Source organism: Meriones unguiculatus, chromosome 1 (assembly GCF_030254825.1).
Source record: "Meriones unguiculatus strain TT.TT164.6M chromosome 1, Bangor_MerUng_6.1, whole genome shotgun sequence".
NCBI classification, from domain to species: Eukaryota; Metazoa; Chordata; class Mammalia; order Rodentia; family Muridae; genus Meriones; species Meriones unguiculatus.
The window spans coordinates 50,329,479-50,343,054 of NC_083349.1; the positions used below are offsets into that span (position 1 = coordinate 50,329,479).

At 40.8% G+C, this 13,576-nt stretch overlaps 1 protein-coding gene across 12 annotated transcripts in view; it reads right to left on the reverse strand.

The window, feature by feature from the left end:
- Positions 1-1,889: 1,889 nt before the first annotated feature.
- Slc16a12 (solute carrier family 16 member 12) overlaps positions 1,890-13,576 on the reverse strand; it is a 79,387-nt gene continuing 67,700 nt past the window's right edge. For 11 of the 12 annotated variants that reach the window (XM_060388458.1, XM_060388460.1, XM_060388465.1 and 8 more), the window contains 5 exons: positions 13,347-13,450; positions 10,422-10,565; positions 8,195-8,774; positions 5,968-6,227; positions 1,890-4,413 (listed from right to left, as the gene is read on the reverse strand). In XM_060388458.1, coding sequence (XP_060244441.1) covers positions 4,151-4,413; positions 5,968-6,227; positions 8,195-8,774; positions 10,422-10,565; positions 13,347-13,450 — 1,351 coding nt within the window. In that variant the 3' untranslated portion in view covers positions 1,890-4,150. The remainder of the gene's footprint in view (positions 4,414-5,967; positions 6,228-8,194; positions 8,775-10,421; positions 10,566-13,346; positions 13,451-13,576) is intronic. The other variant, XM_060388469.1, reaches the window with a different exon arrangement.

Sequence of the window (13,576 nt, forward strand, 5' to 3'; positions counted from 1 at the left end):
GGGAATGGCGTCAATCTGTTCAAACTCCAAAACTTGTCCCCAGTGGCACTTCTCCTCCAGCTAAACCACACCTGCAGTCCCATCAACTGAGGACCATTCTCATCTGGCATTATGGTGAACTGTGTGCTTAGAGGTGCCAACAGAATTAGTGCAGGGGTATACCCAGGGGTGCCTCACAGGCAGGGCCACACCCTGTGCATATTTTAGGTCATACTCTACTTCCAACTATGAATGTCCAAACCCGTAAACATTTGAATTCTAAAATTGGGCTTTATCCTTCTAAGTTTGAACTTTATCAACTTAAGTCAAATACATGAGTTTGTCTACCTTTGCTTGGACAGAGACTGGTAAATTTAAAGACAAAGAAGACAATGATGTCTGCTGGGACCTCAAAATGACACACTCGAAGAGGCTTCCTCTATCTCCTTTTCCCCCCACTTTCAGACTCTTTCTCACCATGACCTACACTTAGATCCCATCATGACCTCAGCTTCAACATCTCCGGGACCAAGAGCAGCTCTCCAATCTTTCCCAGAATAATTATACTATTTTAAACCCTAAATACCAATATTTGGAGCAACAGTGACCTCCAAAATGTTTTCACTTATTTGATATTATCCAAGGCCTCGAGTAGAGAAGACCATATTGGTATGAGAGGAAAAGAAATAAATTTTACCTGTGATTGAGGCTCTAAGCCCATTGGAAGAGCAAGGCCCAACATGCTCTGTAATCAAGATGACTCATAAGTAACACTGCATTGCCTAACTATGCCTTCTTCTAGCATTGACCAAGTTATCATGCCAAGTTCAGTTACTTCAGCAGCTGAAGGAACTCATGTGATGTTAGCATGTTAACATATTCAGCTCATGTCATCAAAGGAGAGATTGGTAGCAGGGCGTTATAGATGCTAAGGGATGTGTTTACCAAGTTCATTGTATTATTCTTTATGCTTTTGGGTATATCTAGAAAGTTCAATATTAAAATGTTTTCTCTTATAAATAGTCTTTCTATCATGACTTAACATTTCCCACTTCTTCTACAAAATGCTTTTCTGTTCTAATGAGAAATAGGAGACTTCCCATTCACTTGTCTCTGATAACTGCTCTAGCAACAGACAATATGGTGGAGTTGAACAAAAGTTAAAAACTGTGAAGTGTGAGAACTCAGTATACCTACCTTGAACGCCACTATTTCATTTTCATAAACAGTTTCCAAATTAAATTTCTCCGAACCAGGAAGTGAAAACTGAATAGACTGACAACAGAGCAGAGTGCACAACTAAGGGAAGCTGGAAGGTAAAACTCACTTCCTACTCACGACCCTGCTCACCCCAAATTCCCCAAAGACAAGCCTGCATCAACCAACAGTAAACTAAGCCACGTTGCTGGAAGTAGTGGGGTTTTTATTTTGATTTTTGTTTTTCATTTTTTGTTTTGCTTTTTTAGACAAAACAAAAAATCCTCTTGGGGATCTCTTAGAAATTTCTAGTGTAGATCCTTTCTTTCTATACTGACTCAAGGGACAGATACATAATACAAAGGAGGAAATCCAAAGAAGATGACCTAAATGGTCCCAATTGAAAAGATGCAGGATCCAGCATCAAACAGTATCAGACAGCATCCCTGCCCAAAAGTTTGGTAGCTACTGACTTATGAGACCTGGTACCTCAGTTTCCATATCCACAAGATGATGATAGCTTAGGTTAATATAGGAGTTAAGTAGGAAGACATACAGATAATGTTTATCACTATATATAGTGTTCTAGAAGAACTCAGTGGAGGACATAGGGTTTTGTGAATCACATTAGCCATGTCTTAATATGATCCACATAGGCCCACTTTCCATTCTGTCTAAATCTCTTGTCTAAGGAAAAAAAAGTTACAAACATGTGACTATAAATCAATTTTATTTTGCCTTTGTACTAGAAAAACATTAGCCTACATATCTGATCCATTAGTAAAATTATAACTTAAAGGAATAAATGGCACATTGAAAAGTTAGATTATTTCTTGTTTTCCTACTTAGTTCCAAAGTAGAACTTACAGTTGGATAAACAAATATTTAAGGCATAGAATCATTCCTCTACAGTTTTATTCTCGATTTCATAAAATGCACTGTTCCCATGAATTCCTTAGCTTTGGAATCAACCACTTAAATACATGGAGAAAAAAAAAAACAGTAAATTTTGTATAGATGCCAAAACTGTAAACTCTAAGAGCTAGAGCTTTTCTTACTGGTTCTTCAAAAATGTTGCCCCAAGAAAGTTAGAGTACAAATTTATTGCATGTATAAAGTCAAAAGATTTGAAATATTTTTATATAAATTTTAATACCTTTGATCACTATCCTAGCTTTTCATAAACACAATAGAGAATTATATTATATTATAGAATCACATAAACAAAAATTTACTATAGTCAATGCTTTGAAAACATACAAATAAGAGCACTTAATTTTTTAAAATCATTTTTAAAATTTAAAAAATGACACTTAAGGTAAAGTGCTATTCCAAAACAAGTATTTCATTTTAACTTTAAATTTTTACAGATATACCCAAAATGTTTTTAAAGTCACAAATAACAAAGTAAATAGATACAAAACTAAAGCCCCAGGTTGAATAAAGACAGAACATTCAAATTTCTCTGTTAAAATCTACAATGAAGTAGTATAATTTTCTCCATCAAATCAAGCCATTATCTCATTATGAAAGGAATATAGCAACACAAACATGCCTCAGTTCAAGCAAGGACTCAGCCATCCCCTGACTTTCCTCAATGCTTTGTTATTTCTCCCAGCACCATGTCTGGCAAAATTCACTCTGAGGCCTCTTGGGGGCAATAGGTTAAATGGCCTTGAGATGAAAATGTTTCCTTGTGACTTGTATTTAAACTCTTGAACAATTAAAAATCCCCTTTTAATAATTACATAACTTGTCCTTCTTTGCAGATGGGACATGATTGAGGACTCAGGACTCTTCATTCTGTGGATTTGAAACAGCTGGAGATAAACAGAGAGTGCCACCCTTCCTCTCGTTAACCCTTGTCCTCTTCTCCAATCTGAAAATTCAGGAGAGTCAGGCTTTTGAGAATGAGCAGATGATTCTAAGCCAATGAGTCAGATTTACAGTTATTATCCAACAAGAAACACTGAATGCCATTTTTAGATCATCTGTACGATAGGAAAAACCCCCAAGCCCTCTTCTGGACAACGACGAATTTAATAATGACTGCTTTGCAGAGAAAACTCCTCTCACCAGATACCTGCTGACTTGAGAATTCAATTACTGCTCAGTTGGAATACAGTCAACATTTTTCTAGTCCTAACAGGAATGTGTCTACAATTCAAATCAAAACTTTTTTTTTTTTTTTTGAAGAAGAAGAAGGTGGGGATTCCTGGTCTGTGAAAAGATGGAGACGATGCCCCATCCCTTGAATGGGTTGTGCTAGTGACAGAGGTGAGTGTCAGGGACACAGTCTGACCAAGAGAGCTTCCTGTTTCAACAAAACAATTTCAAACTATTACTACTAGCCACCCTCTAACATTCAATCTAACCATGGTGTTTCATGATTGTTCAGACTCTGGAGTGATGTCTACGCATTGGAAGAGTCACAAGTTGGCTGGGAAACTAAGAAAAGACAATCATTGTATATTAACCATTGTCTTCCAAAAAGTCTAAAATACAGCTTTGCCATCTAAAAACTGAGGCACTCTGCCCTCTGGCAATCTCTGCCTCTCCACTCTCTGCCAGTGCACCCCATGCTCACTCAGAATGAGAGGAGAGAGAGAGAGAGAGAGAGAGAGAGAGAGAGAGAGAGAGAGAGAGAGAGAGAGACTGGGACTTTGTGATGACAAAACTGCTACTCAGTGGCCCCTGCTCTAGAGTTACCCTTGCTAATCCCATCAACTACGTGCTGACCTCCTGGTGGAATTAAGCTGTGTACTGAGTATAAACCCCGAATGAAAAAATTCTAGGCTACTCCAGATTTCCTTGCTACGGGTTACTTCCCCCTTATAAATATGTTAGCAAAACAATATTAATGATTTTCCTGGGAGGTGATACACTGTCAAAATAAGATACTTCCAAACTCTAAACAATCTGGTAGCCTCTGGTCCATCAGACTTGAAGATTCCCAGGGGTAAGGCCACACTGGTCACGTGAGGTTGCAACCAGACACGGCGGTGGCCATGGATTCCTCGTCTTTCTGATCTAACTCCCTTGCTACAGAGTAGGCCACTGATCCATTTGTCCATAGCTGCCGCTTGGGGTCTGATTCTTTGGCCAGGAATGGCGGCTGTGTTCTCTTCATCCTCTTTACAATTCTGGCGAAGCCAAGCAGTACGGAACTAAATATCATGGCAAATCCGCATAGAAGAAATGCTGCGGCATAGCTGCCTGTCGTATCCACCAGCCATCCTACAACAAAGGCAAAACCACACTGCTGAACGAAAAAATTCAGTTACCAGACTAACCTACTCCCAAATTCAACCATTTCTCAGAATAATCAAAACAGACCTCGGCATATCATCCTAACTTCAAACAAAAAGCAGATGGCCTAAAATAGTCATGCAGCAACGTGAATTAATGATTGCTGTTAAGTGAGGGACTGAATAATCTCTGTATTTGGTAATCACCCAATAAATATTAGTGATCATCAACTCAATGGTTTTAAAAGGATTCAAACTTGTATTTCACAGTCTGTAACTTTAAATATCATTTGAATAATTGAAGTTGGGGTCATTTACATAGGGGGTTAAGTGGACTTGCAAAACGGTAGTAGGACTCCCAGACCCCACACGCTGCTTTAATTAAGCTAATGGGCTTCAATGCCGTATGTAGCTGTCAATGGAGGACTAATTTTACTTATACCTCATTTGAAAACCAGGACTTTGCTCCACTCCTTTTTGGCCCTTTGGCTAAGATCATGTGCAGAACCTGGTGGTGAGCGCTGCTGGAAATGTACAAACCTGAGGCCATACACCTAAAATCACGTATTGTTTTTATTTTTGTTGCTGTTGTAGCATATCAATTCCAGTATCTATACCAGTCACTACATTTGAGGACAACCATGTTGTGTGGTAGGAAAAATATGGGTCACAGGGATCAGTGGATCGGTATACTTCGGCAGGTATGCTTTGTAGTTGACAAGGAGCATCTATAAATTTTTCCTCAAGACGTCATTCATATGCCAAAAAAAAAAAAAATCCACCAGGAAAGCATACAGTTTCTCTATTCATCTACTTCAAATCCAATTGCCAAAATGGGAGTGTAAAAATTAATACACAATCTACAAAGTTTAAAAAGATAATCCCTGCACATGTTTTTGTGATGGTCTGATTTACATGTGCATTTCTGTAGGAGCAAAGTAGTTAGTTTGCATTAAAATGGAATTGTAATTTCTTGGTATAAATCACTAGTTCACATTTTCTAAAAGATACTTTAGTCATTGTTCACTTGCAGAGAAACCTGCATGTTAGCAACACCTGGTACATACAAATGGTAAACAAACAAACAAACAAACAAACAAACAAAAGCAGAGCGCTGTCCTCTACCCGGCTCTCAGAACTGCACCATCACATCATCACTGCTCCTTTTGCCCTCACTACCCACCGCTCCATTTTGGAAGCAAATTTTCTTCTGAATGTGCCGCACTTACTTAGAATTGGAACAAATGTTCTATTCTTTTACTTCTATCAATAGTTGTTTGAACTGGAACCAAGACCTCAATTTGGGAGTTTCTCTTTCCAAGCTAGCTACTATCCTTACTTGGTTGAGAAAAGATTATAGAAGAAGAATGTGGGTAGGGCCATGATACTCGGGTGACTCTTGCATTCCTATTATCTTTCACTCTTTCCTAACTCACTTGATAAGCTTTTCCTCGTCTTTGGCACGTGAGTTGTATCCATAGGTGTGTGTTCAGTTCTTCCACACCAATAGGATGACAGTGGCTATCAGACTTTGAACACTTACCTGCGATGGGTGGGCTCACCAAGTATGGCACTGCATGAAGGAAGTATACCACGCCGAGTGCTGATGACAGGGAGGTGGTCCCTACTATCTCTGCGGTCACTACTGGGATCAAGGTAACATAGGCACCATCAAAGTAGCCAAAAGTACAAGAGAAAGGCACAAGAAGGGGGAAACTTTGAAGCATTGGGAGACACAGATAGCACAGCCCATCTAGTGCCACAGCAAAGAGGTAGCAAATATACCGGTAATTCTTCAGACACCTGCGGATGTGAAGAACAATAATAGGTGTGAGACACACAGACTCCATAAGAGAGATTTCTAGCCAAGCCATGCAGCTCTTTATATGGGTGACTTCCTGTTTGTTGGAGGTCAGGAGAAGGGATTGAAGTCCCCGAAGCTAGAGTTAAAAGTGGTTGTAAACTGCTCAGTGTGGGTGCTAGGAACTGAACTCCAGTTCTCTGCAAAAGAAGCAAGTACTTCACTCCTAGGCCATTCCTCCAGCTCCTGCTATCCTCTGATTGTTCTGCTGGCATAAGTAAATGAATTTGTGTCTCTAGGAAGCATAGTGTGATATTGCTTTATACATGTACAAGGTTGCAAGCTCATGACCTGCATAACTCTAATCTAAAATTCTTTCATCATAAAATGAGATTATCTACCTCAGTATATGTAAAGCTGGTTGTAAAATAATACACAGCCTGCCAAGAGGCTACAATTTTCTGGGCATCTACCATATTAGGTGCTTCGAGCTACAGCAGTCATTGGCACTGAGCACATCACACATGCTCGACAACCCAAGTCCTCATATCTTGCTGAGACTGAAATATGAAGACATGAAAATGAAGTGCACGAGTGGTAAAGGCCTGACCTACGACTAAATGCTCTATCCAGACTTTCCCAGTGGTCTTCCACTACATCCCCTCTCTGTGATTCCATCTCCATCCATGATACCAATTATCTGAAAGACTGACTGATGTCAGCTCTGTCAATTTGTGAATGTTTTCTTTCATTATCCTCCAAATAGTGCACCGACCTCTTTGGCAGATGGAGGGTCTTGAAAAGCTCAGCATTGGGTGACTTTCTCTGGGTCATGGGTTTACAAGGGGAAGAACTGGCACAAGAACTTAGATCTTGTGCCCAGCCAGCCATACCTCCTTCGACTTACATGTTGCTCCTTCCTGAGTCATCACTGTACAGTGGGCATCGCCCTTCTTCCTTCCTTTGTCCTTCGTTTAAAATGTGGAAATGCCAGGGCATGGCTCAGTGACCATGTCCAGCACAGGAGGTGCTGGTTTTATAACCAGCCAAGCACGAAAGAAAACGAGTGGAACCTGTCCTCAATATTGTATTAATGGTGCCAGGGAATGACAGTCCTGGGTAACTACCAAAGCACAATTTATGAGAAGCCATGAGCTCCCTGAGCTCAAAACTCAGATATAAGTAATTCCTCACCTAGGACACCATTAGAACTCTGCAGTCTTCCAGTGAGTCAGGTTATTGATTATTTGTTGTAAAGGTCCTATAAACTCAGGCTCTAAGCCTATGATATCATGAAAGTATTTTCCCACATTCCCACATAAGTATGTGCTTAAGGACGATGTGTGTTATTTTGCCTGAACTAGGTTCGGCTCCTCTTTCTGCTACTAGCTATTCCCTGCGGTGATTCAAAACTGGTTAAAACCACAGCAGACAGGTAGCAGTTGTCTCAAGGACTAACGTGCCTTGGGCTAAGATCAGATCTGTCATTGGAACTTTTAGTCATCCTCACCCTGTGCAGTTCTAATAGACTTGCCATCCTAGACAATCTAGAATGAGAGTAGACAAATTAGGATCACGTCTAGCTTGTTATCTGTGTAATTTACCTGGTTTTGTTGTTGTTTTGGTTGATTGGTTTTGTTTGTTTTCAAATGGTTGGAAATAGTAAAGAAAAACAACATTTGGTGAAATATGGAAACTGACATTTCAGTGAGCATTGATAGTCATCAGAACACAGCTGCTTTTGTGCTCTGATGGCAGTCCTGGGGAGTAATGACAAATATGTGTATGTTCTACAAAGCCAAACGATGTCTACTCTACGTCCCCTTACATAAAAAGTTTGTCGACATCTGATCTATAAGGGTCAGCAAGAAAGCCTCCTCCAGATAGCAAAACTAGCCTCCAAAGGTAGGTGTGTGTGGGGCTTAGAGTCCCCTAGGGGAAACCAGTTGTGTTTTTCACAGGTTTTTACCTTCGGTCAGTTAGCCATCCAAATGTGATGTTGCCAACAATGTCAATCACACCGAGTATGGACATAAGGAAAGCAGCTTGATGGTGGCTCACTCCGACACTCAAAGCATAAGGCACCAGGTACACGAAGAGAGGGCTGCAGCCGTAAGCCATGAACAGAACAGAGACGGCTAACACGACGAAGTCTGACATCAGTAAAAAACCGTACTCCTGCTGCAAAGAGCAGCAAAAGCGGGTCTCTGTCCATTCTTTGGTCAACGGTGAGTAGGGAGACGCCTGCTTACAGTCTTCTCTCGGAGTTCCGTGGTCGTGATTTTTCTCTGGACACGAATGGTCCTCTCTGAGAGTAATTGGACGCATCAGAGCACCACAGACACAGAGGTTCAGAACGAAGCCTCCGAGAATGAGCAGGGCTCCTCGCCAGGAGAACTGTTCAATCAGGAGCTGAACCACAGGAGCCAGGATGAAGGTACCGATGCCACTTCCGGACAAGGCAATCCCGTAAGCGAGGGCTTTCCGCCTGCTGAAATACTTGCCCACCATGGCAATTGCCGGAGAGTAACAAAGTGCAAACCCAAGACCTCGGGAGACAGAGAACGTCATGAGTACTGGCTCAAAGCGAGCGGCCAGTGGGGAGAATGGTCTGGGAACGGGGTGACTGGGACGGGAGAGAATCAGATCTTTCACGAGATCCCTTTAGAGCAGCTTGGGTACCCAGCTGAAAAATTAGTCTTCCTGCCATTCATCCATACCATGCAAAATACAGGACTTCTGTGAATTTCTTCTCAGGAAGAATACACTAGAAGCAATGATTTCTCAAAGAAAAGTAAATGAAGAACTTGGGGGAAAAAAGTCACTATTGATGCGAAGACAGAATTTACTAGCAAAACGCTGAATCAAGAAACTGATCCTCCCTCTCTCTTTTCCCCACATCCTCTCTGCCTTCCTCCTCTGTTTTGGTAGGTAAATTTGCTGAATAATTGCCTCCTCTCTTCCCTGCCTGAGAAGACATACCTTAGGTGATCTGTGCCACTCTGGGTTTGTACAGAAATAGTATATATGAGTTCAGGAAAGTTGCAGAATTATTTCACTTAGGCAGGAAGCATCATAGAATAGGGAATATTATGTAAGAATAAGGAACCTGGAAATATCTCTCAGGGCCTTCAAGGAAAAAACACACACACACACACAAAAAAAAAACAAAACACTAATAGAACTTAACGTGTTTTAAAAGCTTTTTGGCTTTTACTGCCTCAGCTTAACTTAGAAAATCTAAAGGGATTCAAACCTAGGTTTCAGAACATGTGGGTTATTTACCCCAAATGCACCTAAAGGTAGAGATGAAATAATACATGGCATTTCAAAAGACTGATAGATAGTGCCAGGGAAGAGAAAAGAAAACCACTTTCAGTGACCATTCCTGTCTGCAGTACAGATTGTCAACAGATTTGAGTTTTCAGATGTGGGATTTTCAGTGCTAAAACCCGACCAGTTCTGTGCAATCTGAGCAGTCAGGCCCTATGAGTCTCTAGGAGTAGATCCAGATGTGCAGCCTTACCATGAGGTTACCCACATCCCTGGCCTAATTCACACTTCACTCACAGCACAGTACCCAGGCAGGGGTGGGTACCACTTTCCACGTCCGTATCTGTGATGAAAAGAACGCCCCTCGTATCCCGCCAGCCAACCTCATCATGTCCCATGCAGTCCCCTTAAGTTTGTGGAAAGTACATTTTCTTCTCTTTCCATAAAAATCCGTCATCATTTTCTAAAGTGATGTTTCTAGAACATTGAGAAATAGTGTGAAATATAAGAATATCTGAGGCAAGGTGCTCTCTTTTTCCAAACTGAAATTCCTATTCAATGGATTACTCATAATAAAGCCAAGACAACTTGGGCTGAACACAGTGTTTGTTGTCTTAGCAAAGGCAGGTGGAGAATGACCACTGTTGAAAATTTGTGTTGTGCTTAGTAATTTATCATTTCTTCTGAGTGCAAACTCTTGGGAATACATTGCCAGAGGGGAAAAAAAAAGCTCAATTAATGTGGTGAGGCTCAGTCGGGTAAGAAAATCATGTTTCTGACTCTGTGTAATTGCTAAGTAGGTAGCCATAGACTAAGTCAGCTACATCATGCACCTACAAAAAAAAGTGAGCATTTTATACATCTCTGTTGTGTTTAGGTGCTTGACACACCCGAACAAGACTCGTGGAAGGAAGTGTACCTACCTGTAAGGACTCCCAGAGTGAGGTAGAGGTGCCTCAGGCTCGTGGCAAAGGAGCTCAGGATGAAGCCAGTAGAGGCCAGCAAGCCGCCGAGCATGATTCCCACTTGACAGGATAAGTGGTTACTGACAACACTCCCAAGTGGAGCTTTGGAAACAACAAACAGGTCAACAGAAAGAAAGGCTTTGGGGGTACCTTGAAGACACTGTAGTGTCTCACTGACAGAGAAGAGAACTATCCACCTTTTAAACGTCAAGCCCACCCTTTAGCTTTGGAAACTGAGACCCAAGGAAAAGTGACCCTTGTTGGTTACACTAAAAAAGAGCCGGGCAGAGACAGAGCTTAAACGTCCTGACTTAGATTCAGTACTTAATCCTATCTCATTCTCTTACAGTCATGCATTCAGGTCTAGAGTAGGATCATTCTGTTTTATTTTTCTGTGCACAAGTGTTTGCCTGAAAGCATCCCCATACATCATGTACACACCTGGCGCCAGTGGGGATCAAAATGTTGGGGGAATCCCCTGGAACTGGATTTACAGAGCATTGTGAGTTGCCATGGGGATGCATGGAACTGAAGCCAAGTCTTTTCAACTTCTCCTACATGCTGAGCCATCCAGACCAAGGGTGTTTTTCACACAGGGGTTGATTATTTATCTAAACTGCATGTCACTTTCTCAAGGGTGTTGTATACAGCACAACAGTAATGATGACAGTTACTTGATGAGTGAATTTTTAGTTTGAAAGGGAAAAATAAGGGTATTACCAGTACTCCTAGGGAAAAATACTGAAAAAGCTCTTTCTCTGATATCCGTTTAATATGACCAGTGCTGTACTGATCAAGTTAAAATTAGGGAGTCACTCTTGATAGGCTCAGTTACCAGGCCAGCGTCTCCTACCCAGTTGAAGCCATGGCTGTTGGTAAACGTAACTCTGGGAGAACTGGAATGAACAAGTCTCTAGAGACTATGCTGAATTCTCAGAGGTTGCTCCTGGGCTTACTAGAAAGCAAAAGCACCTGAGTCGTCTAAACTAAACTTGCTGAGGAAGTTACAGCAACTGCAGGAAGCTGTACTTGTCCTGCGCCTCACATGGCAGGTTTTCTACAGGGAGAGTCCCCGTGCAGCTGTGCAGTGTCTTGTTCATGCTCCAAGTTCTCACAGCATATAACGTGATGAGTAGGTTGAACGCATGTCAACCAGTAGAGCTGGAGCCACGGCCGTTCACAGAACAAGAATCCACAGTGTTTGACCCTTCCCCGGGGCCTATGCCATCTTATGACCACATTTTTTTTTTTTTTTGCTCTGTGGAGAATCACAAATATTCCCCAGAATGTAACACTGGGGAAAATGAGTCCCACATAGTCTCTGAGGCCTGCCGACATGAACTCTGTGGCTAACAACATGAACCTGAAAATACAGTGCTGCCTCAAAGGGAAAAAAAGATGGGCCGCATATGGAAGATGAATATTTGACTTTGTTAATCCTTATCAGCTGAAAGAGTAAAGTTAGTCTGCTCTAAAAACTCCCAGTCTACCCTAGAGCCAAAGAAAAAGCCTTTAACACAATCCCATCTGTTCCTAAATATAGACACTTTAAAATGATGTTATTTTGCTTAATTGAAATTATTAAAAGTAAAGAAAAATTTAACAAAATTCAATATATTAACAGTAAATACATATGAGTCAATACCTAGAATGGAGTCAGATTAATTTATCGTGAGTTACTGATTAATACAGTACTTCCTTTTTGCCACTGAAACAGATAAAAATTTTAGATTCATTTATTTTATATTATGTGTATGGCTGTTTATATATGTGGCTAGTTCCAATGGTGATCAGAAGAGGGCATCAGATCCCCTGGACCTGGTGTTCCAATGGTTTGGTTGGCTGCCATGTGGGTCCTGGGAATTGAACCCTGGTTGTCTGCAAGAGCAGCAGATGCATTGAGTATCTCTCCAACACCAGATAAAAATTTCTCAAGAAATAAAATTTTCTAAAGCATCCTAGGACTTACCTTAATGAAAGGATTGAGTGGGTCCAGACCAGAAAAGGATTGTTCCAATCTGTGGCAGCCTCAGAAACTCACAAGGAAACTAAGTTGGTAATTTTGGTTCAAAATTTTAATAAAAAGAAGAGTTTGTCACCCTCTTCTACAGGTGTGATGTTAGTTCTTATGATTTAGAACACTATCCAGGTCTCAGGGAGACCATTTGAGATTTTACAAATGAAATTGTAACCATGGTGAGTATGCTTAGCTCTTGATTACACACTCTTATCTTTCCCCAATTTCTCTTATTCACGAGAGGATGAACTCTCTGAGTTGAATTTGGAACCCTCTGGTGAAGGAGCAGAAAGAAAGCCAAGACTTGAAATAAGACACATCACTGTTGTCACTTATTTAAGAAGACTGTATAGAAACAGCTCGTGGACTATTTGTAGCCATACCATCCTGAAAGTACTTGATCTCATTGAATCTTGGAAGCTTAAGCAATGCTGGTCTCAGTATTTTTGTGTGGAAAATGTCTTACCGTCCAATGTATGCTTGTGTGACTGGAGAATGAGAAGGTAATGAAATCTGGAGACATGCCATTTACACTCTGCCCAGAAATTCCTCCCCAGATCATCACAAGTTCTAAGACACTCAGCATCCAGATGAACCCAATGATTTGTGTCCTTCCCAATGTATTGATGAACTCCCCCATTTGGCATTAGTCAAGCCCATCAATTCCAAATTAAATCCTGTTAGGTTCAGCTAAAGATGAGATTGATCTTCTACCTCTTTGGTCTTACCCAACTTATAACATAGTCCTTCCACTTAGAAAACTAATAGCGAAACCAATGTCACTTGACTCTGTCAAAGGTCATTGTCATGTTCAGTTCCATAATTTCCAGTAATTGTTCATTACGATAAATATAAATAACACTCACCACAGAGCATTGTCATACAGTCTACAATGGAATGGATCCATGCTGTTTGTGAATAATCCTGAGCAAAGTACGTCTGAAACTCCACAAAAAATATGGAGATACATCTGAAAAATACAATGCAGGCATTTTATACAAAAGATAAATAAGTATAGAACTGAAGCAGAACCTAAAAGTTTTGTTTCAATTAGTTGTTAAGTTTCAAAGGATTTTAATTACTGAGACATGATCAG